The sequence below is a fragment of the Syngnathus floridae genome, chromosome 17 (genome assembly GCF_059516105.1).
Source record: "Syngnathus floridae isolate MCC-2025c chromosome 17, RoL_Sflo_1.0, whole genome shotgun sequence".
Lineage (NCBI taxonomy): Eukaryota > Metazoa > Chordata > Actinopteri > Syngnathiformes > Syngnathidae > Syngnathus > Syngnathus floridae.
In genome coordinates this window covers 7,788,889-7,815,991 of record NC_142429.1, presented here as the reverse complement: position 1 = coordinate 7,815,991, position 27,103 = coordinate 7,788,889, and the positions used below count along the sequence as shown (strand labels likewise).

Below are 27,103 nucleotides of genomic sequence, written 5' to 3'. Positions count from 1 at the left end.
GGTCACATACAGAGGTGAACAATTTACAAAATTTTACCAGTCCATCATTTTTAGTGTTACTTATGTTAATTAAAAACTAGATGAAAATATTTCAACGTTCAAAAACTAAACTAGATGAGACTTAATTAATAAACAATAACAGGAATAAATCCAGTATGCATTTTCGTCGACTAATAAAATGAGACAAAAATAGTTAAATAAAGACTATAGTAGAATATATTAACATTTTAGTTCACTAGCAAAGACGAGACCAAAATTAATATTTATTGGCGTTGATTATTAGTCGCTTGACCAAGTTCTCGCGCGATTCGCAGCAAAATCACGCTTGGTGGTAAGTTCTCGCGCGATTCACAGCAAAAATAATAATAATGCTGCTCGCCAGTTGCAGGTGTTGTGCCTTGCTCCAACATCAAGACATCGTGGTAAGTTAAAAAATGTGTTTTTTATAACCAAAACGGCGATAATGCTCTAACTATCGTCAACCCAATCGCAAACTAGCTTATACTGGTTAACTTACTAGCCTCTTGTCAGTTGGGCAACTATGTTTTAAGTTGGACAATCATAAGTTTAGTTAAAGCAGACAGATGTATGAGCTAATCTCAGACCTAAAGCGAATTAAAACAATTTATCAAAATAAAATAGAATAAAATAATGAGCCGCACATAATTCAAATCAACTTCAACCCCTTAAAACTCTAATTTTATCTAATAATTCACAAAGATATGTGCTGCTTACCTTCACGAAGGTCTTAAAGATGTTTGGCGTCACCTGCAGGATCTTGTTTTTTTCGCCATCGTATAGAATCTTGGTTCCGATAGGCATGTTTGCCTGCGTGATGATGGCCCTCTCGTAGCCTCGACATGATCTGCTCAGTTTGGAGCTGCGAGACCGAAAAAAAGCTTTTGTTTGATTCCACTACATATTTGGCATTTCTCCTTCCCACCAGTTTGCCTTACGTAAACGCTCGGTAGTTGGTCTCGTTCTTCTTCCAGTTTTTAGAGTGACGCTTCAACACACTATCAATCAGTTCCCTGTGACAAACACGCACATGTATACCAGATAAAATATGAATCACGGCGAGAACATTAAGGCCAGTTGTGCAAGTGTATGCGCTCACTTGCAGCCTTTACAAAACGCGGAGGGCTCAGGCGGACTTTTCTTCTGACGTGGTGGTTTGTAAGCACCCATCGGACTGTGGAAACACAAAGAAGCATTTCTTGTAATGTACAATTTATTTTTTAAAACTATCATAATTCAATACTATCAATATTTTATATGAAATGTATTAAAATAAAATATATTTAATGCAATATTTTATGACCAGTTCCAGTATGATAAATAAATAATGATTGTTCTTCTGAAATGCATGTAAAGTGCACTCTGTTGACCTTTGCTTTTGGTGTGTCAATGTATGGATGGAACAATCCTATCCAATTAAGCTTCACCTTTGAGCTCAAGGTTCATCTTGAAAGCTTTTTAAAAACATTCATTGTGTCCCTAATTTTGTCAATGCTCATGTTACAGTCCACTCTGGCAACTCTACTTTGGACTGGAACACAATATGCTGTGTAAACAGTCACCAGATAGTTGGCCTATTGTGTCATGTAAGGTGCAATCATGCGATCGGGTTTTTTACCGCCTGCACAGCGCAAACGGTCGATTGTTTTATTCGGTTTTAGCAAATTATAAGCGTGCCACCAATTCAACTTTTTATCTGTTTGTTTTTCTTTGTGGTCGCGTGGATTATTTCATAAACATTCCAAACTGTGGCCAGAGTTATAAAGTTGCCTTAAAATGTGCCCCCGCAAAGACACAATATTGGCGTTATATTCCAAAAGGGTGCAGCTCCTTAATGGAATTCTTTTCTCTACAGTCATATTGTTTGAATCTGTGTGAAGATTTTCTCTTACCACAATCGTGTCGCAACATGTTTTCTGATATTTTTGCAACGTTTTGTGAAAGCCAAAAAAAAAAAAAAAAGTGGTGACAAAGGCCTATGACAGGTTCAGTTGGTTGGTACTGATGAGGAAATAATGGTTTTTTTTGACTGCCATGCAGAAAAAAATTCTGATGTACTTGATGACAGGCTGATGTAAGATAAGCAAGATAAATTTGGTTTCATGGCCTGACCGTGTTTGTTGAGACTTGGAGGAAAAGATTCCCGACTCAATTGTGTTGTAATTTAGTAAAAATGCTTCGTTTGTTAGTCTCACCATACTTTGACTGACTAGATGGACTAAAAATATTTCAGAAATTAGATAAAATACCGGAGGAAATTGTTGAAGCGATTTGATCAGACCTTGATTGGTTGGACTAAAACTTGGACTGATTTAGCTTGTCGGTCTGATCAGTTTTTTTCAGATTGTCATGAATTAAGAGAGTTGGACTAAAAATCTTTTTAGAACCTAATATGATGGATTTGTGGGTCTAAATGATTCTTTTTCAGATTGTGATAAACACATTTTTAGACAGATGGACTTCAAATCTTTTGAGAACCATACAAGAGGTTTAGTTTGTTGGTCTAAATGATTTAAGACTGTGATTATGACAGTTGGACTACAAATCAACAGTTTCCTTCACTTGTGTCATATTTGATCTGTGACCTTTTCGAGAGCTCCATCAAAAAAAAAAAACGTTAGAAAAGGAAACGAAATGATGACTAGTCGTCCGGAGAGACACGTACCTTTCGTCATCAATCAAGTACCAGGTGACGGTGGACAGCAGGCTGCCAAAGCAGAGCAGGACGATCAGAAAGGACATGCCTTGAGCCATGCCGGCTGGCTTTCTTTCTCTCGTTTCACCTGGGGAAGACATCGTCGAGCGCTCCACCTCTGGGCCAATGTTCAAGTGCTGTCATATTTCCTACTCCAGCCTCAGCCGCACCTCCCTCTACCTCTCCCTTATCTACCTCACCTCCAAACTTCCCCCCTAGATTTCACTTTTCATGCAAAGTACGGCCTTGCGATGTCTTCCTCACTGGACACAGAAGAAAAAACAAATCAACAATCTTCACCGTCGACCCCGAAGCTTAAAAGCTGCTGCTTCTCAAGGTCTCCACCTCCTCCCCCAACAACAAAAAAAAAAAACGCCCCCTCCCCTCCCTGGGCCATCCTCCAACCACACAAACTCCCCTTCTGTCTTCTATCCCCCCTTGGCACAAGAAGGCAAGCGGTAACATGAGTGCCCTAAACCTAATTAGCCTCCAGGGCACACATGTTCGGAGAGGCCCGGAGGCGCCTCATTGGATCGCTGTGACACCCCCACCGCTAGTCAGGGGAGGAGCGTGGAGGGGAACCATCTCTCACGGCACGGAGCGGAAACGAAACAGAAACGAGGGGAAGTGCAACCTTGACAGACTTGAAAACTTATGAGAGGGAGGGAGGAGGTGCTTGATGGCAAAGGCAGATAGGCCCACCTCCACCAAGCTCTATTTCATGATTTGTCATTTTGAGTGACTGGACTGGAAATAATAACAGAAGCTTGATGGCAGTGAGAAGAAGAAAAAAAAGCCAGATAACAATTAATATTCAAGAAGCCAAACAGACTCTAGGGAAGGTGAAAAATAAAGTAGGAGTCAAAATGGATGAGCTAATACGGTTTGTAATCGATTCCAGCCGTGATCTCCATGAACGTACCTTCCACTCCATCAGACTTTCCTCTTCCGCTCCCGTTTTAGGACATCACAGACTTGCAAACATCTGGATGAATTCAACTAACCAGAGACTCACAGGATGACTTTTTAAAGTCCTCGTCGTAAAAATTTGCTTCTAAAATTAGCGCGGGGTCAACGGAGCGTCCAGCCGATTGGGCTATTTGACAGGATGGGATTGGACGTGCAGCTGCAGGAACCGGTTTCTTCCCAGTGACTGGCGGCCTCTCTGGGGAACACTTAAGCAACATAACAAAGTCGCAAAACAACTTTTGGCAACTTCGTGGGAAACGGAAAAAGGCATTGTGACTGTTATCCCAAAAACGAGGCGTCGGAATCATTTCAATTTATGGGGATTTTATCTGGCTCCTCACGTGACTTAAAAAGAAAAACGGCATCCCTCTGGATCTACTCTCTGCCCACTGTAATTTTTCATCCACGTTATATTGCTTTACCTCTTCTTTTCAGAGATTCTCTCAAATGACAGAATGGCATCCTCCAGGGCTCTAAACCTGGCCCATTGCTTTTTTTCTTCACCGATTAAATGTAATATTTCCAAATATTTATTTGTCTGTATCTAAATTTGTAGCATGAATGAATGAAAACAAGTCAGACTATTGTCTCTAATTTCCAATTTTATTATTACAGTGAATGAACCTACATTTTGAGCTAAAAATCCGTTATCCGTTCCGATGACTATTGGTCGGTTGGACAGCGTCCGAGGTGAAGCCTGAGCACGCCTTGACTGTGGAGCTTGAGCAACAGGTTGAACTCGGCGGGCATGGCGTGGAACCAGTTCTTGGCCTTGGCGTCGTCGTAGTAATGATTGGTCAGCGTGTAGAGGTCGTACGGGTGGTTGGCGAAGGGCCAGAAGCCGTAGAGGTGCACGTCGGAGCACACCTCCAATGCCAAGCTGGCCATCATGATACCCGTGCTGGGCCGCTTGGACTTGAGGCCGTTGGCAGCCCAGAAACGGGAGAGGTTGTGCAGGTAGTCCGGGTTGAAGAAGATGGCGCGAGAGGGGCTGCTGAAATCTTCTAGGGTGTAGGCCACCCGCAGAGACACTTCGGTGTTCGTGGGGAACGAGAAGGCGGGAAGGAGGATGAGGGACTTGCCGTAGTTCTGGAGTCTAGACATCAAGTCCCGCCGGCGTCCCGACAGTGAGTTGTACCTGGAGGGACAACCATATCAGGACAGTTCCAATTTGAACATGATTGCAGTTGCTCGCCGTGCTGACTTTTCTTTGAAGATGCTCGGGTTGGCCGTGACGAGGTCCGTCCTGACGCCCACGTCTTTGCCGTGCTCTTCGCTCAGAGGAGGTAGATTGCACCGCATCACAAATCGAGCCGAGTCGATCATTTTCCCGCAGCCGCTGTCCACCAGGATGCCGCCGTTTCCCACAACGGCGCACGTGTCGAACGTCTCGTTGGAGAATGGATGCTCCTGGGAAGAATCAAGAGCTAAAGAATAGCCACAAAGTTTCTTTAAAGCGGTGTGTCATGCCTTGATGAATGTTTTGAAGATTTCCGGCGTCACTCGTAACGTCTTGGACCTTTCGGCATCGTAGACGATTTTGGTTCCCACGGGCGTGTTGGCCTGAGTGATGATGGCTTTCTCGAACCCTCGACACGAGCTACTCAACTTGGACCTGACGGGACCAGCAAACATTAAAGTAACTACTAATAATATTTGCAGGAACACTTTGACCTACTACGCTACTGTATTTGAACATGGCTCATTCTGGTTGTACTCTGTATTTTCTTAGCTGGCTCAGTGAGCGTCAGTCACACGACCATAGCGTGACGCTACGACGCACGCACGCTTTTACATACGTTTGCATAAGTCAGCTTGTCTTACGTGAAATTCCGGTAGCTCTCCTCGTTCTTCTCCCACGTTTGAGAATAACGCTTCAACACGTCGTCGATCAGTTTCCTGCGAGGGCACGCAAGTAGAGACACAAATGCAACAATTCCTTAATTAATTGACATCTGATTTTAATTTGGGAAAATAATTATCAACAATCACAATGAATTCATGCTTGTGCATTTTCTTCACTGTCAATTTAAAAGGTGAATGAATGACAAAGAGGCAGCTTGACTCACCTGCAGCCTTTACAAAGCACACTTGGGGAACTTTTCTTCTGAGCAGGAGGTTTGAAAGAGGCCAGCACACTGGAAAAACAGTCAGAGAGGCTCAAGACACAAAAATCAGCACATTTGGAGGGCAAAATTTAAGAGACCTACAAATTTGAATTCCAAAAGGTATTAAAATTGTAAAAGATAAATTGTAAATTGTATTTCGCAGAACTTGACGCAGCCTCCAGACAAACCTATGATCGTCGACCATGTACCAAGTGATGCTGGACAACAGGCTGGCTAAACAAAGCAGAGTTATTGCGGACGAGCCACCCCAAGAAGCCATCATCAACAAAGGAGATGAGCGTCTTTCTCTGTGCGTCACAGTAGAGCTGGTGTTTTTTCTTTTTTTTGTTTTTTTAAAACCCGGACATGTATCCTCCCCAATGCCTCGTGCACACCCACCTAACCCGGCGAGCACGCACACCTTCACACACCTGATTGACATTCACACAGCTGATGTGTGATTAGTAATGAGATGTCACATGACAATATTTGTTTAAAAAGCTGTGATTTTTTTTTATCATTTCCATGTTTATCATTGTGTTGCCGTCAAACCAAAATCTCCACATTATTCATTTTTGTATTAACAGTTGACTGAAAAGTGGTGTCTTGTAGCTGCTCCAGTGACCCCCCCCCATTTGCCCTTCTTGACAGGAATGCTTGCTTTTCTATTTTTTCCAGTGACATCATGGAGAAGTACTCTGTGGAATGGAGAGACAAACAGAGAAAGAAAGGAGGCCTCCTCAAAGCATCATTCACCCGCCCCCTCCTTCCTCCATCATCATCATCATGTGTGTGCTTGTGAGACAGAAGAGGAAGTTGTTCTCTGCGGCGTCAAGAAACAGGAAGTCAGACGAGACACGCCGCATGCAAGAAAACAAGGTTTCTTGTGTCATCAAACTTCCTCTGCTTTATTTAAAGCATAATAGTGCATTATTTTTATCATATGATAAATGTGTGTGTCAGCCATTTATCTTCACTGGGGTTGAGCATAGTGTTTGACATGCAAGGTTTGTGTTGAGTCAAGTAGACGAGGCGTGACATGTCTTTATGAACACTTTTTATTTTCAGCGATCCATACACACATTTAGACAGGAGCGGTGAACCCCGATTACTTTTTGCCCTCTTCCTCCTTGGACAAGTTCTTGATGATTTCCTCCTTCTTGGCCTGGAGGCGCTCCTCTCGGCGCTTGCGGGCCTCCTTGGTCTTGGTACGGCGGGCCTCGGCTTGATCGCTGCAAAAAGATAACAATTTGAGAAAAAAGGTATATATTTTTGGTCAGCTAGGGAGAATGACGTCATAATGAGGTTGCAAACGTACGCCAGGAGCTTCTTGCGAGCTTTGTCGGCCTTCAGCTTGTGAATGTGCTCCATGAGGATACGCTTGTTCTTGAACACGTTACCCTTGGCCCTCAGATACAAGCTGTGATACCTGAGAAGAAAAAAAAAATGGTTACATTCAAAATTGGTGGAGCATTGCAAATTGTATTGTCAAAACGCCAGTTTTTCTTACATGTGCCTGTCGATCTTCTTGGACTCCCTGTAGCGGCGCAACAGGCGACGCAGAATCCTCATACGGCGCATCCAAATCAGCTTCTCGGGCATACGGGCGTTGGCGGTACCCTTTCTCTTACCTGCAGACGAGAAGGCAAAATGTGAGGGAAAAGACCTGGCGGAAATTCCCGGTTGCGGCAGGCAGTGTACGGAACCTACCGATGCCCATGTGCCTGCCCTTGCGGCGTGCCAGCGTGTTCTTGCGGCAGCGGGCCCTGGAGTGGACCGTGACAGGCTTGCGGATAATGAGACCATCCTTCACCAGCTTACGCACCTGCTGGCCTGGAAGAGACAAGGAAAGGAGGCGAGGTGAGTAGTTGTACTGTGACTACTTGGATAATGGCGCCCTCTCTTGTCAAATGTCAGCTGTTGCACACTAAAGATTTATCCTTATTTGACAGACCCAGTTGGAATTTTAGATGAGGAAAATAAAGCCACGGCCACAAAGCTCATACGATGTCAAGTCCCAGTAATTCACAAAGAATGCAAAGGAAGCAAGAAAGGAGATTTGTGTGGACAGGCGATGATGTAGAACTTCTGACTTGGAATGAAAGTTCAGATCACAAAGGAATACCGACACGGCGATCCACGATTACTGTTGTTGGTGGAGAGATCAACAAAAACCGTGAGTACCACATCATAGTCCCATTTTATAGGGTGCATTAAAGAAGTTCTATTGATGAGGACATTTGGATCTCCATAAAAGATCAAGCCTCCTTTGGAGTGTAAGCAGGATGGCATTTTATGCCTGATTACGAGAGCATGGTTGGGTTTTGGTATAGATAGATTTTGGGTCTACTTACGAGAGTTAGCATTGGCGATCTCGTTGGTCTCATTGGGGTCAAGCCAAACCTTCTTCTTGCCACAGCGCAGCACGCTGGCGGCGAGCCTCTTCTGGAGCCTGAGCATGCTGCACAACACAAACACAACAGACAAAGACACGCTTAGAATCAAAAGAAAATTATGTATATGTCGCATATGTAATGTGGATTTGGAGGCTCCACGTCATTAGCTGATGTTGCTAACCGCTAGCCTGGTTGACAACATGGCCTCTCCCTCGGCTACATCGTGTGGCGCAAAGCCACGGTTAAACACGCCATGGTCGGCATTTGGAGGACAGGTTACAATCCGTGTCGTTTAAATGTAACATGTTACGTCTTGATTGAGAAGCGCAGTGTGTAAAAAGGGGGTTTTTGGACAGTTTAAAATAAAGCAATTGTCTTCTTTCGACGGGAGTCCTACCTCATGGCTGCTACTTCGATAGAAAAAGAGCGAGTTCGGCAACGGACCGGAATGTACCATTAGGCAGGCAAGTCCATCTCAATTCATGAAAAAAACTTTCTTTGAACGCCAATAAAATTTAGCACAGGTATTGCTAATCTTGCACATGACAAGTTTAATAAGATCTAAGACGATAATATTGTAGTTCTTTGATAGCTTCACGAATCGTATTTAACAGTATGTTCATTGGACTCCCCTTTGCACAATAATGGTAACGACCAATGTCGTTACAGTGCATTGTGGGTCGAAAGGGTGCAGTTTACACTTAAACCACACGAGGGCAATGTTTCAGCGTGTAAAGGCCCTGAAGCAATTAAAATTTTTTTAGTTATTCTATAACTTTAAAATCCGTAAATATTTTACGTGCATGGGAGCATATTGTATTTAGGAAAAACAGAAAACATTTATTTTACAAAAATGCAAACGGACAAAAAACATTTCCAAACAGGAAAAATAAAGACTGATGTAATACACTTCCATAATTAAAAGTCATTAATGAAAAAACTTACAAAATGGATGCAGAGAAGCTACAGAAAAACACGCCACCACATTGTGGTATATATAGGCAATTGTAAACTTGGAGGGGGGGGGCGGTTGCCTATTACTCATGGATTGCTATTGACACAGGGCTGGGTCCCTATCCCCAATGAATACTGCAGATAAATAGAATACATACAATGGTTCTCTTACGCTTGCTATATAGTCGTGGCTCACCAGCAGGCCGTCACCATGGCAACAGTGCACGCCAGCTGTGTGGGTGCATGCATGCACTTCTTCACCTCAGGTAACTGACAATATCTCCAGCATAATCTCTTTGTGTAGATAAGATGCTAGTCCATTTCATAACCGTACAGGATATGTTACATGGCTATGAAGAGAGCTGTAAGATGTGACACAACAACAAAATTCATAAACAGCTATGTTTACTTTACTTCCTGCTACTTTTTCTTCCGCAGCCTGTTTATGCAGTGGCATTACACTTAGACGAAAGTAAGATGGTTAGCTAATGCTGATATGAAAACTGAATTATTTTGACCGAAATACATGGACATGGCATGCTCATGCCTTATCCACGCCACCAGGTTATCAAATGTATAAAAATTAGATGCCTGTGATTTGCTGTTGCCATGGCATCACGCACTGTGCTAAAGTAGGAGACTGACTTGTTTTCCTTTCCTTATTCTCCAAATTTCAATAATTGCATGAAGGCTAATGGCCTTCACACGTATGTTATTCTACACCATCAACTTTTTTATTGTGTGAAGGCTAATGGCCTTCACACATGTTTTTCCTGTACTTTATTATTCAACTTATTCTGCCCACTTTTTTGACGTGTTTTGAAGATTATTTATCCAGTATATTTTTAGCTACACGTGTACTAATATTAATGTATTACTATGGCACTACCTTTTTTGCGTGAATGTGTGGTCTCCCCCATCAATCGATGTGATCTGTCGTTCGGGGCGGGGCTGTTGGACTCCCAGTTGGAGAGAGAAGCAAAAAAGAATGTACACAAAAATAACACCAGAAGTTGGAGATGGAGGCCTTAGAAATAAAAGCAAAAAGTTACTCTCGACTTTTTACAAACTACACCAGCATTCGTTAGTGTAAAAGCAACAAAATGTGAAAAATAAAATACACTGCAAGGAAGGCCATTAATTGGCACACTATTAGAAAGGCGAAGAAGGTACTTGGGCGTAGTGTTACCGTTCTGCAATCAGATATAGTTCCACTATTAATCGCGTTAAATTTATTTTGAAGGCTACAACCGGATGTTTGTTCGTTCCCTACCGCTAACTTAACAACACGGCGCTTCCTTCCTCCGCTCTCGTCGGCAAGCTTGCAGCGAAGGCAGCTGTTGCCATTCTACTCAGCATCGGCCGGGCGAGCCCCACTTCCACGACAAAGATGAGTCCGTGGACACCGACGTAAACACCCCCCCTCCCCATCCCCCAGCCTAAAAGACATTCTTTAATCAAGGGCCAAAAGTTAATTCAATGGTACAGAAAAGTAGTATGTCCAGGACGCCTTCCACCTCGACCCAGGAGATCCAAATGGACATGTTCGACCCCCATCCTCAATCACAGGTAAGAAAAAAGAGAGGGTTAAGCGAGAGAGGGGGGAAAAAGACGCATATTATATTCAAACAATTTGACTGGACCTGTTTTCTGTCAACAAATGTTGCGCGTGTTTTCCCAAAACAGATTAACAGGTTGTTTGCCACTTACACATTTTCTTCCAATGAGCTGATTTGCCCTAGAGAAGGGATTCCATGTACATTAATGTCCGATTCCCCCCCCCTCTGTATTTTATTTGATATATATTAATGTTTTTCTGAGCAGATAGTACTAATTGGTGGCTAATAATCAGCGTTTGTGTACACAGTGGTGCGATAAGCAATGCAATTGGATCTCAATTGGATGCGATGCAAAGCCACGCCTTTGTGTATCGACAACGTAGACATTTAAAATCCCATTTTATCGTAAAGAAAATCACCAAAATCTTAAAGATCTGGAGGTCACTTCATTAGGTATACATGCTATTAAGCCATCCAATCAAAAATGGTTCCTTTGCAAAGATGATAATGCTCACTTTTGAAGTTGAAATTTCATCTGATAGTTATTGTGCATGTCGTTTCTAATGTTTTATTCAACATTTTAATTTTGTTACAAGGTCAACTAGGAAAAATATGATTTTTTTAATCATGATACTAATACGTTTGTATTTTTATTTTCAAAGAACAAATATTTATTTTTATTATTTGAAAACACCCTTACACCCATTTTTGTGCCAGCCAATGTTTTTATTTTTTAGGCCAATGTTGATTCCAATATTTTGCAAAATGAAATTTTGATGACTGAGTAATAGGCTGATTATTTAAAAATACATGTAGTGAATAAATTGTGGGTTTTTTTATTTCCCTTAACACTAAAATAAGATATGAATTACAAGCAGATCATCTGACTTTGAATATTTCATTAGAGAGAAAAATCTTGCAAATTGGCCAACATCATTTCACACATAGTCCTCACTCCTCCATGGTGTCATTTCACAGCAGCCACAAATAGTCTGTGCCTTCCTTTTTTTGAGAGATTGAGTGTGCAAACACAACAATCCACAATATTTTATTTTTGTTTCTTTCTTGTCGGTGGAAAAAGTGGAACAAACACCCACGCTGAGCACACTCATCTCTCTACGTACATGCAGCGAGAGAAACCAGCGCTTCCAATCATACCTTCCTTCCCACTCTCAGCCCCCACAAAGTTCTCCATGTACCAAGAAACTTGAACTTTAGACTCTCAAACCCTGCTATTTGGTGAGGCAATCAAAATAGTAAGAAATATTTTATGTGTAACTAAACTAATCTCATCAATTTCAAGATACATTTGAAGTTTGCCCTGCCACACCTCCACTTGAATAAACACCCCTGCTTACTTCCTCTTTAATTATACATCAACATTTAACCTGGTGGGACATTTACCACCAAGAAGCCCCCTGCAGTCCCTGTTGCTGTCCCCCCCCCCCCCCCCCCATGCCTCGATACAACCTTAAAAGGCAAGAAAAAAAATACAAATTTGGATCAATAATGAGTAGAGTTGTATTTACATGACATTTGCTTTAATCTGTAATACCTGTTGCATTAATTTCCACTTTAAAAAAACATTTTTATGAACACAGAGGCTTACTATGTTACTGTTTTCTATAATAGATCACTATGTTGGTATAAAACTTTAGAGCGATTGAATACAAACTGCTGCCACCTGCAGGTCTGGAGTGTTGCTACATGTGCAATAAATCAAAACACCTCTTTCAATCAGTTGAGCAAGTAAAGAAAGTGCTGCTATCCTGCGCTAATGTAATGCACTCATAGGATATTTTATACGGCACACCTGCCAAATCAAATATAACGATGCTATTTTTTTGTCTGACCCTGCACAATATGCTAATTATTGAATTGCCTCATAATGAGATCTTTAGTGGAGTGTGATTGTCTTGGTGTACCTAATCAAGTGTCCAATGTGTGTAATACAAAGCGTTTGATGGTGCGTTTTAATTCTGACGCGGATGGTTCCTCACGGGAAGAAGAAGAACAGGCCGTCTCCTCCGCAAACGTGATTAGTCGGCATTGTGTAACCATGGCGATGTGGCCAGGGTGGGCTTCTAATGTAATGAACGGCTTCTGCCCAACCCGGATAGAGTCCACTTGGCAAGGGTCCGCCAATCTGATTAGAGGCTTGCAACAGAACATGAAAAATGAGGAGTCGCCGCAGCTGCTCGTGAATTGTGCGCGTGTTTCCCGCTCTGGCCAATGTCGCCTCCGTCGGCGACAGCGGCAGGCCGGGGCCTTTTACAACCATCTGTTAAGATAAATGACTGTGTGGAGGCAAAGTTGTTTTGTTTTTGTCTTTCAAAGCCACACCCAGGCTTCTTTCTGTCCTCAGGGCAAGTACGCCAAGAGGAAGAGCCGCTTCAAGCGCTCTGATGGAAGCACCTCGTCCGACACCACGTCCAACAGCTTCGTCCGACAGGTAACGTCCGTCCCGAAATGCAAGACAGGACTTGAGCAATTCTAACAACACTTAAAAAAGTAGATGACTTAAGACTTGCACCTGACTTGGACCAAAAGACTTAGCTCAAATTAATACAGAGCAGGTTTCAAACATGGACAATACAAATTTTAAACCTGCTTTCGAATGTCAACTCTGACCCAATTCATTAGCTTTAGCTAATTTAGCGACTTCACTTTGGACTAATTACTTGAGATTTATTTGGGATTAGAACGAAATGTAAACTTTGATGCTAGACTAAGATTGGGTTACTTTCTAACTGCTTTACTTGGAGTACTTTAGTTGGAATGGAATTTGGAATTGAGGTTGGTGAAAGACCTTTACAAATGAACACCACCACCACGAAAAAGCGTGTAGGCATCTAGGTTTTATACCTTCACCCTATTTTTCATTTTGTTTTTCTCAAAGCCAGGCCCCGTATAGACGTTATAGTCTCGCGCACACCTCCGCAGGAGCAAACTCATTCAAAGACGCGAAAACGCACAGATATACACAATCAGCCGTCGGCGGCGAAGCTGGCTGGTACACCGGGGCTTGGTTTCTATGGCAACCGGGCCACTGAATCTCCCCCCGTGCGCGCAGCCACAGTGGGATGGAGATGCGAGGGTGACGGCGCTTCGGCGACACTGTTTCTTGTGCGTGGGCGCCACGGCGGCCTACGTGTTTGCGTAGCCTGGTTTGCGCGTCAAGTTCAACAAAAACACGATGAGGATGACTGTCTGCCGCCGTGCTGCGCTTTCTTGGCCGGATGACAGTGTAGATGGAAGGGGATGGGATTTTTGTGCTCCTGATACACCGGTGATAGTATCAAATCATTCACATTCCTTTCGGACTAAGACTCGTTCTATTTAAAGACCACGTAAAGCCTTCAATTGAAAATGTAATTTATAAAACAACTCAGTGTGGTTTATTAAATTTCCAACTGAGTTTTGGAATCATTTGGTTGATATAACTAGTAGTTGCTGCAGTTTGACCAACTACTAGGTGGCCATTCTTTCACCATTGCCTGCTGATTGGGTCACAGGTTGCCCCCTAGTGGACACAATGAGCCCATGCGTAAAACTTAAGTTGACGATTTATTGGATGGATGCTTTAGAATTGGATCAAACAACTTGGCACTTGCTTAAGACTTGGGTTTAATGGCAGAAAATTTTAGATTTGGGCTCAAAAAAAAATTATGCAAATGACCCAGAACTTGAGTTTGGTTTAGAACTGGACACTTTGGACAGCAAATGCTAAAGCGCTATCTAAGCGCATCATTGACTTGCTTTTAAGTGAACAACTGTCCACAGCCAGTTGTTTCAAAGCGGTCCTGGACCGGTTTCTTTGAGTCCATGAGAGATCAGCAGTGAACAGGCTCCAGAGGGGAGGGGGGTTTCCCTGGGCACTGCCCCGTCCTATCCCACGTCAGCTGGAGCATTGGATGGCTGACGGCTGCATACCAGGCCTCCTCCTTGGCCTCGGCGCACTTACGTCTCTGTTCCTGCCTGGCCCGCCGGCTAAATATATTTCCCCAGTTTGCAAATGTAGCACAAGTCCTGCAACCCGACCCCGGTCCCGCTGGCTCCAGTTCCCTTCCTTTACACAAGGTTCACGTTCCTTTGGGTTGTGGAGGGATACGAGAGAGTGCGCTGGGGTGGGGTTGGAGGTTAAGAGAGCGTCTCTTGCTTTTCTCACACGCACACACACATCGCACACTTTTCTGGATCTCTCTGCTCATGTCCACTTGTCAAGCTAACACACACACACTAGTTGCCACTTTACACACACACACCGGTCTGTGGACTCCGGCACTGACCCCCCCCCCCCTCTCTGGGTGAGGAGAGTGTGGCAAAGGAGGTATGGAGAGGACTGATCGGATTCAGCGGCCCGTCGTGGTAAGAAGAATTTTGCAGATTTTTCGGCGGCCATTTGTCGGACTAACCGTGCATGCGTGTGCGTTTGTGAGTCCGGGCCTTGGCAGGTGTTGCTCTGAGATGTTGTAACTTGGGTCGGAAATGTGAATTCGCCAGCCCGTGTCCTGATTGTACCGTAACTGTGGGTCAGCGGCTTACTTTGTAATTCCATTTTGGGTCGCTCACAGCTGCTGGGAAGGCTCTGTGTTTTTAATTTAGACTTCCAGTCCCCCACCGGGTCGCGTCCAGTGCTATGCGTGATGACCAGTCAGCCTTCCGGCACAGCGCCGTGGCCATTTCATAGGGTGGCATTCCAAGTTGTTAACTCATAGAACCGAGAAATGTCGACGTTGCTGGCAGAGTTTGTTCACAAAGTATCAGAAACTTAACTGAAATATTCAAAGCTACTTTGTAGTATTCATTTCTTTTTCTCCTCAAATCAAAATGGGACTACGATTCAGCTTTAGTTGCTTTAAAACTTGAATCGAGGTCCACCAAAATGACACTTTGACAGCTCACACGTTTTTTTTTATTACTTTTTTTATATGCATTCTTTATCTATCGCTCTAAGGCTCTTTCTGAGATAACCGTAGTCACTTCCAAAATGATCCCTTTACAGTTATTTGACCTTTTCGATGTAGCTTTTTAAAGATCATATGGAATAAATGTTCCTAGTGGCTCGTAAAATTATGTTTTTATATTTATAGCATTCTCATGACAAAAAGATGAGCGGAAACAAACTTAAATGCATGACTCACATCTCCAGTGAACTCGGCAAACTCAGACTTGGTTACCATGGTACCGCTGTGACAGAGCAAATAAAGATGGCCGCCGTTCGTGACCGTGTGCTAGGGATGTGATTTGTTTTTGTAGATGAGTTTTTTTTCCCCCCGTGTGGTATCTTGGCACTCCAGTCTTGTCACGTCGACGCACAAAACAAATATAGAACGTTTAGTTGGTTACTCTTTAAAGTTATGATCTGAGACTTGGAGCGAAAGACTAACCCCAGAAACCTTCAATTGGACTGGCAGGTTGCTCGGCCTCCAATCCAACATTTTCAGTGTTGAGGTGTTCTGCCTCTTCCCTAAAAGTCGTTTCCGGAGAAAGCACTCGTCGCAGGGAACGTGAAGTCATTTTTCTTTGTTGCGCGGTAACGATGCTTCTCGAGCCTCATTAGTCAAAGCTCGCCTGTGTCCGTTTGCCCCCTCTCCATGCTATCCCCCCCTCCCCCTTCTGAGTTATTCAATATCACCTCTAAGGAGGTGCCAATGTATCACAATGCATTTTTCATCATCTTCTGGATTATTCCCACTCCGGTGACGTTGTCACGCCTTCAACCAGATTGAGCGTGATGGATTCTTTCAAACACTTTCAAATTCATCCACAACCACCCTCAAGTTTCCCCATCGCCTCCTCCACACGGATGCAGCTGAGGTGGTTACTATGACACCGCGGGGGTCTCGAGACCGGCGGCGACCAATAGGGTGGCAGCTGCGCCGTCACGTGACTCGCAGCTATTTTCAACAGGGAGCTGTATGCGAAGTGAAGCAAGCGGCTAAATTAGAGACACAGCCCCGGTGACATGAAGAAGACGAAGAAGGGTTGAGTTGAGTTCCTGGAGACTTTTGTTTGCTTTTGTACTCCTTACAGCCAACAGCCATTCATTGCTATTGACTAGTTCAGCGGACCCCCCCCACACTAGATTTAGTGCATATATAATAATTGGCCACATTCCTGTGGGTCTTTAAAAAGTCAAAATGCTAGAAAATGGCTGCAGTCTTTTGGAGTACGAGCGTCATTGAAAATGGATGGATGGGTCGCTAGCTGCCTCGCTCTTCTATTTTTTTTTGTGTGTGTTCCAGTGTGACTCAAAACATTTGTCAGTTATTTCCGACGTCATACAGGCGCCTTTTATTTTAGTACATTTCACCCCTCCCCACCCTCCAAGGTCGGCCATTAAAATCCTCTGTTGAACTTCCCTTGTTGTCGGGATGCTCCCAGAGGATGAGTCAGAGCTTGTCGGCGAAGGCGGCTGGTGCCATCCTCATTACGTGCGCCGAGATGCAACAGGAAGTGGGGATAGTGTGTGGCTAAGCGTGTATGTGGAGAGGAACACCATGAATTCGCGAGGAGGGCCGTCGCCTCGGCAACAGGGAGTGTCTACATGCGAGTCTGCCGAGCGGCACAATGCGACAGGTGGCTGAGCCAGAATCAACACGCTGGTATTTGTCGTTTGGTCGGGAATTGCTCAAAGAGAGATGAGGATAGTCATGAAAGGCGGCGCGGGACATTCAACACACACGCATGCAAAAAGCACACACACGTACACTGTTGGTGTTTTTGCCACCTTCAGCATCCATTACGCGAACCCACACAGCTGCCATCTTTGGACTTTAACCCCAATTTGTCCCATTATGACCAGACTTTAGCATTATTCAGGTCAATTTTGAAATAAATTTAAATGCAAATTCATGTGGATTCGCCGTCTACATGATATTTAGCTGAGTTCCTTAGTTTGGGGTGTAATTCCACCTTTGGCCACTAAGTAGCAGCACACAACTCTGTTTGACTGTGTGTAAATTTAGATTTTAACATTTTAAGATCAGGTGTATTTTTACTGAAGAGATGACTGCATGTCATTCTCTATCATCCTGCATTTTAGACCTACAGAAAGCTATTTTCTTTTTATCCAGTAATGTACATCTTTGGAAATGATTCCTGATGTATTTTGCATTAAGATGTGTTGGTATTATTTTTGAACTTTAAACTATGACCTCATCAAAGATGCCTTTTCAAATCTGTCATGTTCACTTGACATGCCAGCAGGGAATTTATCCATCGCCGTTACATATGGCTTGCGTTATCTTTTACGCACTCTCACCTCTATTTTGGAGGCCCACACCTCATGACTCACTTGTTCTGCTTGCCGCACTCAGCTGTCGGCGCTCTTGTCAGCAACACCTGCAAAACACGGAGATGTACTCTCTGGACACTTCATTAGGTACACCCGAACACCGGCAATAAATAAATAAATGCTATGGTGATAAAAATACAGTGTCCAGGTGTACCTAATGAAATGTCCAGTCCTCGGGCCGTTATGAGTCGTGTGTACCTACCTGATGGCTCATCCGCATGGCTGACTCTACCTTTTGTTGTGGGGCCAAAGCACCTCAAATTACACTGAGTCAGCTTTCAGTTCTTAATATGAGCGACCTTGTAGGCCAGTTAGCCATCTCCACATCGTCGGCAGGAGACAGGAAAAGATGGACAATCTACAAAAGAGCACACAGAACATCCCTCACGCTCTTGTGTTTATGCGGCAGGGCTCGGCCGACTCCTACACGAGCCGGCCGTCGGACTCCGACGTGTCCCTGGAGGAGGATCCCGAGGCCCTGAGGAAGGAGGCGGACAGGCAGGCCCTCGCCACGCTCGAGAAAGCAAAGGTCAGTCGTCTGTTTGACTACTCTTTATCTTTTGTGGGTGTTGAACATTTTATATTTGCTGTCCAGACCAAACCAGTTGCGTTTGCCGTGCGGACAAACGTGGGCTACAACCCGGGCCCCAGCGATGATGTTCCCGTGCAGGGCATGGCCATATCCTTCGAAGCCAAAGACTTCCTACACATCAAAGAGGTTTGTTTGCGCCCGCCATCCTGCGGTCGATGATCGGCTCGTAATGCCTGGCTGTGTTTTTATTTTTGCAGAAATATAACAACGATTGGTGGATCGGGCGTCTGGTGAAGGAGGGCTGCGAGGTGGGCTTCATCCCCAGCCCGGTCAAGCTAGAGAACACCCGACTTCTACAGGAGCAGAGGATGAGGCAGAACCGACTCAGCTCCAGGTTTGGAAAAATACAAGAAGCTAAATGATGAACATGGCATTTATATCCTTTTGGTTCTGTCTTAGTAAATCTGGAGGAAGCTCAAGCCTGGATGTCGCCACGGGAACGCGCAGGCCCACCCCACCTGGCACAGGTGAGGTCATAACAATTTGCATATTCATGAGTGGCCAATCAAAGAAGCAAGCGGGGGACCGTGTTAAATCATCTGACACAAAGTCCATTCCTCGATAACTTCCTCCTGTGTCCATTTTCTGCTCACGTCACTCAGCTTTTGTTGCTTTAATTAAGGCTCTCCAAAGTGCGAGGCGCCATTGAGAAGGTCAAAAACAAATTTCATTGCTCAATCAGGAAAAAGCGCGCGATTATATTTTTTCAACACCATCGCTTGAACAAAAGGCGAGAAATTCTTTTGGGTCGTGAATGCTCGCTGTCTTCTATTCATTCCCGTCACTCGGCACATTCATTGCATTTCCTCGTGACAATCTGACATTTTCTCCCTCACACTCTTGTCAATGTCATCTTCTTTTCTTCCTTTGGTGCTTCCGTTCCGATGCATCTCACATCTCGTCTTCTATCTTCCCCTCCTTTTTTTTTTTCCTTATTTCTGTCACTGTCTCCGCGCTTTCGCTTCTATGCCCCGCCCCCTCCCACATGCCAATTAGTGCACACGGACATGCCCACTGTGACCTATGATGTTGACCCCCTGGACCTGGATGCCGAGGAGCTCCCTGAGTCGCAGGGGGACCCTCGCTCCCCCAAGGTCATGTCCGGCAGCGTGACCTCGCCTCAGGCCAACACGCACCGGCTGCCTTTCTTTAAGAAGGTAACACTAGGAAGTGATGGGATCGGACTTTGGGATTCGGTGGGGGTGCTGGATGCTTCTCGCCTTTGCCAACAGCCCTTCCTTCCTCCTCCCACCTGCCTGCATTTGCCCCCACCTTCCCTCTGCCCATAACTCATCCAAGACTAACACCTCACAGCTGCCTGAAACTCTAATAGGAAGGCGCTATAAACTGTACCCCCGATGGCAGTACCCCCCCCCCCCCCTCAATGCTTTTCACCCAATGACTAACCAGGCTCTTGTGTGTGTTTTTGTGTGTCTTCTGGCATGTTGCGTGGAATGCTTCCGTAGGCGGTCCGGCTAAACAGAAACAGAAGTCGGTGAGTGCGCTTTTCCATACCTAACCGAACTAACATCTCGGGCCGCATCGTATGAGCGATGGTACGGTAATTAGAAACCTCCAAACAAGAAAAAATAATAAATCCCCAGATATAGGAAAATATAACCAAAGAGCAAAACAGAATGTCTCAGTGGTTGGGGAGTGAGCCGTAATCCCACCACACATTGAAATGCATCACCCGCCAGGCCTCGCCAATCCTCGCCACCATGGCGACGCCGCAGGTGCACGTCTATTGATTCCTCCCGACACGCCTTCATCTCCATTTGTGACCAAAATGACAGAAAACATTTTCAAGTGGCCATAACATTAGGAAAATGAGAATATATAGATAAAAAAAAAAACAGATATCATAATAGCCATCAAATGAGGGAAGGGATAATCCTGTGCTAATGATCATCTTATCCGAAATGTCTAAAATTACACACATACTGTACTCAGGGTACAGAGATAACCAGATATTCTGGAAGCTATGGAATTAACCGCCAAAGCGGATCGCCGACGCCCGAAATGCGTGTAAACGCGCCGGCGGAGCGGACGCCGTTACTGTACACCGTACATGACACCACGGCGACGACTGCGCGCTGTGCTAACACTATTAATACACCGCTGTTATGTACACCGCTCCAGCACTGGGCCCCGCGTCGACGAGAGCCATTAGGAGCCTTTTAAAATATGTATTTATAGCCCCCTGTGGATGCAAATGAGGCCGAGGGAGATTTACGTAAGATAATGTAAATGCCTTTTCAATACAAAGCGGAGGCATAATGGGCAATATAGATTTTCTGTCGTCACTATGTATGCCCTAGTCTTGGGGGGGGCGGCGAAAGAAACTGGACTTTTGAAGAGAGAAAGCGCTTATATGGATGAATCATACTTGAGTCACAATGTAAGAATAAGCTTCAAATGTGGCTGATCTATGCGTGGGCATTGCCTTTATGCTGTGAAGGCTTTTTTTTTTTTTTTTTTTTGCTCAGTGCAAACATGCTTTTATGTACTTTTTGCTCACTCGGAAACACACAAGCCCGCCTGGGCCTCGCCTCTTTAAAGCACATGCATGTAGAAATTGAATAAATGTTAGATATGTGGCCATGAGTCCTTTTATGTATTAAAAGAATGTGTGTGTGTCTCGTCATAGATGGAGCACGTGCCTCCCTACGACGTGGTTCCTTCCATGAGACCCATCATCCTGGTTGGACCGTCGCTCAAAGGCTACGAAGTGAGTGGAAGCTGCCGTAGCAACCATGTGTCCCAATACTTTTGGGGAATAGATGCGTTGGAAGTACGACCATGTTGAATATTGCCGTTTATGCTCCAGGTGACAGATATGATGCAGAAGGCTCTCTTTGATTTCCTGAAACACAAGTTTGAGGGAAGGTAAGTAGTTCGCGTTAGGTGCCATTTTTTTTTTCTTCTACCCCAAAAGTTGATCGAGTGCCTCCCTGTCGCAGGATATCCATCACACGGGTGACGGCGGACATCTCGCTGGCCAAGCGCTCGGTCCTCAATAACCCCAGCAAACACACCATCATCGAGCGCTCCAGCACCCGTTCCAGCCTGGGTAAACACACACACAATTGTTATCATCCCACTTTGTTAAACTCTCATCAAATGTCGTCTTATCAGATAAGATCTAGTTCCAAACATCAATCCATCAGGTCAAATTCACCCAGGAACATAATTAAGAAATGGAATCGACTTAACCGAATCGTGAAAAAATTGTTCCTCATTAATTTTCTCCTCGACTTTCTGAGTCTGACTTTTCTTCATCCTGTCTCTCTGCCCTCCTTCGCCCATATTTCCTCCTCATCATCTCCCTCCTCCTCCTCCTCCTCCACCCTCTCTTGAATCAGATGTCCTGGGTATGTATGCATCCCCCCCTCTTCCCACCTTCTCCCCCTTTTTTCTCCCTCCTTTTCTCACCCATCCTCCACATTTGATTTGCCTGTCTGCTTGCCTTGTCTGCTGCCTCTCATCCTTCTCCGTGTGATAGCTTGTAGCTTCTGGTAAAGAGAACCTCCACCCAAAAAAAAAAGTGTTACGAAACCAAAAAGCGTATCCGTGGGAGGGCAGAAGGGCCGCGAGCTGCTCTCTTCGAGCGGGAGCCAAACTGATACTCTCATGCCGCTTGTGTGAGGGTGGAGGTGCTTTCGATGGTCCTCGTGGAGCTACAGTGGGAAGTCCAGGAATAGCGAAATGGGGGGCAAGCTTCTCACTTCAATTTGCAAGCAATGAGTATATGTGTGTGCGGAGGATAATGGAAACCTTGCCTCCACTTCCGGCCTCAATAGCTTTTATCGCTGCGAGGGTGGCACACTCGATGGCGACATTAGCACGACGCTAGCAGTCAGTTTAGCACGGCAACGTTTGGATCACCCGTTAGTCACAGGACTCTAGCGCGGACGATATAGAGACTAAAAAGAACCTTATGTACGTCGCTGTGATTTACATTTCAAAAGGTGATTCGAAAATAGACTCACACGTAGCTCGCTTGATCAATGGTGAATTAATTCAGAACATAGAAGTGATTGAAATGCTTTCACTTTGATCACGCTAGCAGAAAAGCTAGCATGCTAGTATCATTTATAAATTAGCTCAGTTTACCAATTTAGATTTACACACCCCTGTTCAAATGTGATATATACATGAACTTTTTCAAATGTTTCCACCATTAATTGGACCAAAAGGATTTGAACAGGGGTGTGTAGACTTTTTATATCCACTGTAATTGCCGCAGTTCCCGTTAGCCCTAACAACACTAATCTCCAACTTTTTTTTTATTTTAATTATTCTATGGCTTCTGTGTTAATGAGAATGTGTGCCCATATTTTTATGGCATCTCATTCTTCAAGTGCCTCCTTTTATTTTATTTTATTTTTTAAAAGAGACTGACCAACATGAGGACTTCTTTAATGCTCGGGAGGCGACAGAATGAGAATGCCGCGTATCGTTCCATTTAGCTGTGCCTAAATGGAACTGAACGTGTGATCTGAGCCAGTTCACACGAGGTTTTTCCTTGCATGATCTCGTACTAACCTAGCAGTTGGAAGAAAATGGGAGTCGTGTGTTGCTTCTCATGGACTCAGCGCTTCCTCTCGTGTGTTTGGGGGCGCAGCTGAGGTTCAGAGCGAGATCGAGCGCATCTTTGAGCTGGCCCGCACGCTGCAGCTGGTGGCCCTGGACGCCGACACAATCAACCATCCGTCTCAGCTGGCCAAGACCTCGCTGGCTCCCATTATCGTCTACATCAAGATAGCATCTCCTAAGGTGAGTCCCATGGTGGAAAGTAATTTGTCGCAATAATAGCTGTATGTTATTGCGTGTTTTTATTTCATTTTGAAATGTAGTATTTCTCAGTATTTGTAAATGATTTCTATTTTCCACATTTTCACCATTTTAAATTGTAATTATCTTCCAGGTTCTGCAGAGGCTCATTAAATCCAGGGGGAAGTCCCAAGCCAAACATCTCAATGTGCAGATGGTGGCAGCAGACAAGTTGGCTCAGTGCCCCCCTGTAAGTCCTTTGACAATTTGACACTTTTTGAAAAAGTAATTCTTTTAAGCTTTTTGGATAAAATCTTGACATATTTTGTCAAATGCTTTGGCGCCATCTTGTGGCATCTTAGTGTAGAGGAACTATGTTAAAGTGAGTTTGAGGAGTCTCGTTTGAACAAAAATAGTGCTTTTCCGCCAGTTGCCCCCCCCGCTAATGCAATGTTGACATCTCCTCTACTGTTCATGCAGGAACTGTTTGACATCATCCTGGACGAGAACCAGCTTGAGGACGCCTGCGAGCACCTGGCCGACTACCTGGAGGCCTACTGGAAGGCCACGCACCCGCCCAGCAGCAACCCGCCCAACCCGCTGCTCAACCGCACCATGGCCACGGCGGCACTGGCCGCCTCGCCCGAGCCCGTCTCCAACCTGCAGGTACAGGTGCTCACCTCGCTGCGCAGGAATATGGATCTGTGGCCCGACATGGACGGCCACGCCGACGGCAAAGAGGATGAACACGCCCTCTGAAGCCAGTCCAGCACTCAAACTTTGTGGCCGCCAGAATGCGGGAGTAGGAACTCATCCACCGCCCCCCAATCCCCCCCCCCCCCCCCATATATATATATGTACACACACATGACCTGCTAAATTAAGACCTTCTCACCTAAAGCGGAAATCCGGAGAAACTCAAAAGGCTCCGTCTTTTTGCAATTAAGAGCCAAATCCCCTGCCCTCGTTTAGTCACCTCGGTGGCCTCCTTCCTCCGCCAGCCGCTCTCCAGTTTGCCGTCCTCCCCCGTTGTTGCCATGGCGCCGCCCCTGAAAACAGCAAGTCATGCCTGCCTCCTCCTCAATCGGAAAAAGGCGCCCATCTTTATTGCAGGCTGACACACTAATATGCCTGTTAACAACTATAAGAATCCAACTCATCCAAAAATGCAGTTTGGTTATGCATCTAATGCATGTCTGGTTGATTGGCTATGAAAGGTGTTGGGCAAACTTAGTTGCTCAAGAGCCATATTTGATATTTGAAATGTAAAGATGGACAGGTCCAATCACAGATACCCCCACGAGCGTAACACCAAAAGATTTTTTTTCACATTTAGTGTCAAAAGGTGCCATGACCTCATTGAGCCAGAGGGTGGCACAGTTGTGTCCATTAACTGCTTGGGTGTGTTTTGGTTTGCTTTGACCACTTTTTGTGCATATTTATTATGGACGTTTTGAGCATGTTTACAGCAGCACTTTAACCTGCAAATGTGTTAAATAGTGCAATATTGCTTAGTTGAAGCAGAGTGGAACCTCCAAAGATGTAACGCAATCCATTTTCCCAATGTTAAGTCGCTTACAGCAGTTGTAGTAGATGTACTATTTGTCTTTGTGTCTGCACGACAGTATTATATCGCCTCCTAGTGGCCAAGGTGAGCACACCAGAAGGAGCAGCACAATGAAAAAAATTCAGGGATTAAATCATGATGCAGAAAAGTGTTTAATCATTAAGATTTTACTTGAACTACAATTTTGTACAAAATTACAGACGTCATGGAAAATCATGGCAAGCAAATATTTTCTTATAACCTCGAGTTTGACAAATTGCATCGTACTACTTTTAGGGCGTACATCTTTTGAGGTTCGGCTTTAATCTGTAATGTGTTTCTTGCTTCTGCTCACCCCACTTACCTTGACTAACTACTCACACCGTTTGTCTCTGCATGGTCACTGTGCGGGTGGTTCGCCTCTGACTCACCCAGGGGTCCAACCTAGTGCACGCCGAGCCCCCCAAGCGGGAGGGCAATGAATGCGGCGGGAGCGAATACCACGGCGACCTTGGGGGAAAACCTCAGCATCAACAACAGCAACAGTCATACCTGCGCTCTTCCCGCGGTCAAGTCCGAGGGGGCAGCGGCCGCGGCCTTTCCCGGCAAGACACCTTCGACTCGGAGACGCAGGGCAGCCGGGACTCGGCGTACACCGAGGCCGGAGACTCCTGCATGGACATTGAGACCGACCCCTACGAGGAGCCTGAGCCTTACCGCGGCGGCGGAGGGGGCAGCCGTCCCCACCTGGCGCAGCACCACGGGCGCCAGGCGTCCTGGGAAGACGAGGGCGCCGAGCCGGACCAGGAGAACCTGAACCAGCCGCCGGCGCCCAGTCACGGGGGGCAGCTGCAGCACGGGCGGGCCAAGCTGAGGGAGCGCTACTGCCAGGAGCCGCTGGACACGGGGGCCAACAAGGGCCGCAACAAGAACCAGGATGACTGGGGCAGGGACGTCTACATCCGCTGAGAGGACACAAGAGGAGGGGACGACAAATGTTTACATCCAACGACTACAGTAATCCCTCTCTATTTGCAGGGCACACCCCCACCCCATCCAACCCCCTCCAAATTGCTTAAAATTGTCTACCAGTGGTTCTCAATTTTTTTTACAGTAAGCACCACCTGTAAAAAAAAAAAACTACTTGGCCTTCCAAGTACCACCATAGTGACCGGCATTAATTTGTAAGTAGTGCCGTAAGTTGAAATGTTCAACTAAAAAGGGAATAGAATTGTATACAGTACATAAAACTACTGTAAAATTATGCACAGTTTGAACATTAACACTAGTAAATACTTTCCTGTCCAATTCGTCTTAGCTTTGGCGCCATCTTGTGGTATTTTAGGGCGTTACAGAAAGAGCACCAACGGCAATTAGTGGGGGATTTCTGTCTTTTGCTTTTACACAAAACTGCATGAATGTCACGAGACAGCACGAGGACACTACTTTTGATTGTCAGCTCCGTCAAGCTTCTGTAGAATGTGAGGACATCATCACGTCTGTCCTCCAAAGTCTTAAACAGGGTCTATATCACCACCCCCACCCCAATATACCCCCACCAGTGGTCCTCCTCACCTTCCCTTTTTCAACGTCCACTTCTTATCACCCGGACCTTAAAAGCAGGTGGACAAGATGCTCTATGTTAGATATTTTTTATGGACACAGATCTCTCCTCCATTGTAGTTTTCAGTGTGCCACCCTTTCACCCCCGAACCCCAGAACCCACAATCCTGCCAAAAAAAAATCCCACAATCCAAAGTGCCGGAAGGTTTCGCCAAGCCATGCCGCCAACAGCGCCGCTGCCGTCTTAACTCTTACACTCCTTCTTTGCAGGCCACACGTTGTCTCTTTCTCCAGGTCCAACACAACTAGCTTTTTGTGTTATTTATGCTCAGATATAGTACTTGCTTAAAATCACAACGATTCAATTTGTGTGTCTCAGCCCCCCTGATCTTTTTTAAGCTCCACTTGTGAGGTTGTGAGAGGCTATAAACATCTTCAGTGGGATAAATGAATATTGAATAATGTTATTGTTGCGTTATCGCAATTGTTTAAAAAAAAAAAGATAATATATGACATAACATGTATCATTGGTGCCTGATTGTAGCTAATTTTTTTTTTTGCTTTTTCTGCCTTTCATTTTTAATCTGTGGATAAATTCGTATTTTAATTAAAAATGTAAGCAGAAAA

General features: G+C 45.0%; 4 protein-coding genes across 7 annotated transcripts in view; 1 reads left to right on the top strand and 3 right to left on the bottom strand.

Moving 5' to 3' along the window:
- The window catches only part of LOC148384124 (alpha-2,8-sialyltransferase 8E-like), a 4,668-nt gene extending 1,580 nt beyond the window's left edge, over positions 1–3,088 (bottom strand). The window contains exons 1-4 of one of the 2 annotated variants that reach the window (XM_088356641.1): positions 2,684–3,088; positions 1,118–1,192; positions 957–1,016; positions 736–880 (exon numbers count right to left, since the gene is read on the bottom strand). In XM_088356641.1, the coding sequence (XP_088212767.1) occupies positions 736–880; positions 957–1,016; positions 1,118–1,192; positions 2,684–2,814 (411 nt within the window). In that variant the 5' untranslated portion in view covers positions 2,815–3,088. Of the gene's footprint in view, positions 1–735; positions 881–956; positions 1,032–1,117; positions 1,193–2,683 lie in introns of both variants that reach the window. The other variant, XM_088356640.1, reaches the window with a different exon arrangement.
- On the top strand, positions 332–27,103 carry cacnb1 (calcium voltage-gated channel auxiliary subunit beta 1). Of its 3 annotated transcripts, XM_088356634.1 has the most exons (17): positions 332–422; positions 5,954–6,100; positions 6,469–7,650; positions 7,743–7,966; positions 13,065–13,151; positions 18,409–18,528; positions 18,595–18,717; positions 18,789–18,925; positions 18,991–19,058; positions 19,588–19,748; positions 21,242–21,322; positions 21,422–21,480; positions 21,555–21,664; positions 23,219–23,370; positions 23,522–23,617; positions 23,848–24,033; positions 25,349–27,103. In XM_088356634.1, exons 4-17 carry the CDS (start codon positions 7,889–7,891, stop codon positions 25,880–25,882), a joined length of 1,992 nt encoding a protein of 663 aa, XP_088212760.1. In that variant the 5' UTR covers positions 332–422; positions 5,954–6,100; positions 6,469–7,650; positions 7,743–7,888; the 3' UTR covers positions 25,883–27,103. The 3 variants fall into 3 exon arrangements, with proteins under 3 accessions (XP_088212760.1, XP_088212758.1, XP_088212761.1); XM_088356632.1 differs by lacking the exons at positions 332–422; positions 5,954–6,100; positions 6,469–7,650; positions 7,743–7,966 and adding an exon at positions 10,295–10,709; XM_088356635.1 differs by lacking the exons at positions 332–422; positions 5,954–6,100; positions 6,469–7,650; positions 7,743–7,966; positions 19,588–19,748 and adding exons at positions 10,313–10,709; positions 20,058–20,086.
- LOC148384123 (alpha-2,8-sialyltransferase 8E-like) lies at positions 4,265–6,232 on the bottom strand. The gene is made up of 6 exons (XM_088356639.1): positions 5,979–6,232; positions 5,752–5,820; positions 5,507–5,581; positions 5,153–5,297; positions 4,887–5,092; positions 4,265–4,820 (listed from the first exon to the last, which is right to left on the bottom strand). The coding sequence occupies exons 1-6, from the start codon at positions 6,230–6,232 to the stop codon at positions 4,346–4,348; spliced, it is 1,224 nt and encodes a 407-aa protein (XP_088212765.1). The 3' UTR covers positions 4,265–4,345.
- rpl19 (ribosomal protein L19) lies at positions 6,831–8,702 on the bottom strand. The gene is made up of 6 exons (XM_088356642.1): positions 8,584–8,702; positions 8,145–8,251; positions 7,501–7,623; positions 7,301–7,421; positions 7,109–7,219; positions 6,831–7,022 (listed from the first exon to the last, which is right to left on the bottom strand). The coding sequence occupies exons 1-6, from the start codon at positions 8,586–8,588 to the stop codon at positions 6,899–6,901; spliced, it is 591 nt and encodes a 196-aa protein (XP_088212768.1). The 5' UTR covers positions 8,589–8,702; the 3' UTR covers positions 6,831–6,898.

Bases quoted from the DNA above. Each gene is read 5' to 3' on its own strand.
- LOC148384123 (XM_088356639.1), bottom strand. From the start codon at position 6,232: ATGTCAATCAGGTGTGTGAAGGTGTGCGTGCTCGCCGGGTTAGGTGGG. The intron at 5,821-5,978 runs GTTTGTCTGGAG...CTGTTTTTCCAG, and splicing joins TACATGGTCGACGATCATAG to TGTGCTGGCCTCTTTCAAAC. The intron at 4,821-4,886 runs GTCAGCACGGCG...TTGTCCCTCCAG, and splicing joins CCGAGCATCTTCAAAGAAAA to GTACAACTCACTGTCGGGAC.
- rpl19 (XM_088356642.1), bottom strand. The intron at 7,422-7,500 runs GTAGGTTCCGTA...TCTCGTCTGCAG, and splicing joins GGGCAGGCACATGGGCATCG to GTAAGAGAAAGGGTACCGCC. The intron at 7,023-7,108 runs GTACGTTTGCAA...ATCTTTTTGCAG, and splicing joins GCTCGCAAGAAGCTCCTGGC to CGATCAAGCCGAGGCCCGCC.
- cacnb1 (XM_088356632.1), top strand. From the start codon at position 10,620: ATGGTACAGAAAAGTAGTATGTCCAGGACGCCTTCCACCTCGACCCAG. The intron at 13,152-18,408 runs GTAACGTCCGTC...TTTATGCGGCAG, and splicing joins CCAACAGCTTCGTCCGACAG to GGCTCGGCCGACTCCTACAC. The intron at 19,059-19,587 runs GTGAGGTCATAA...CATGCCAATTAG, and splicing joins GCCCACCCCACCTGGCACAG to TGCACACGGACATGCCCACT.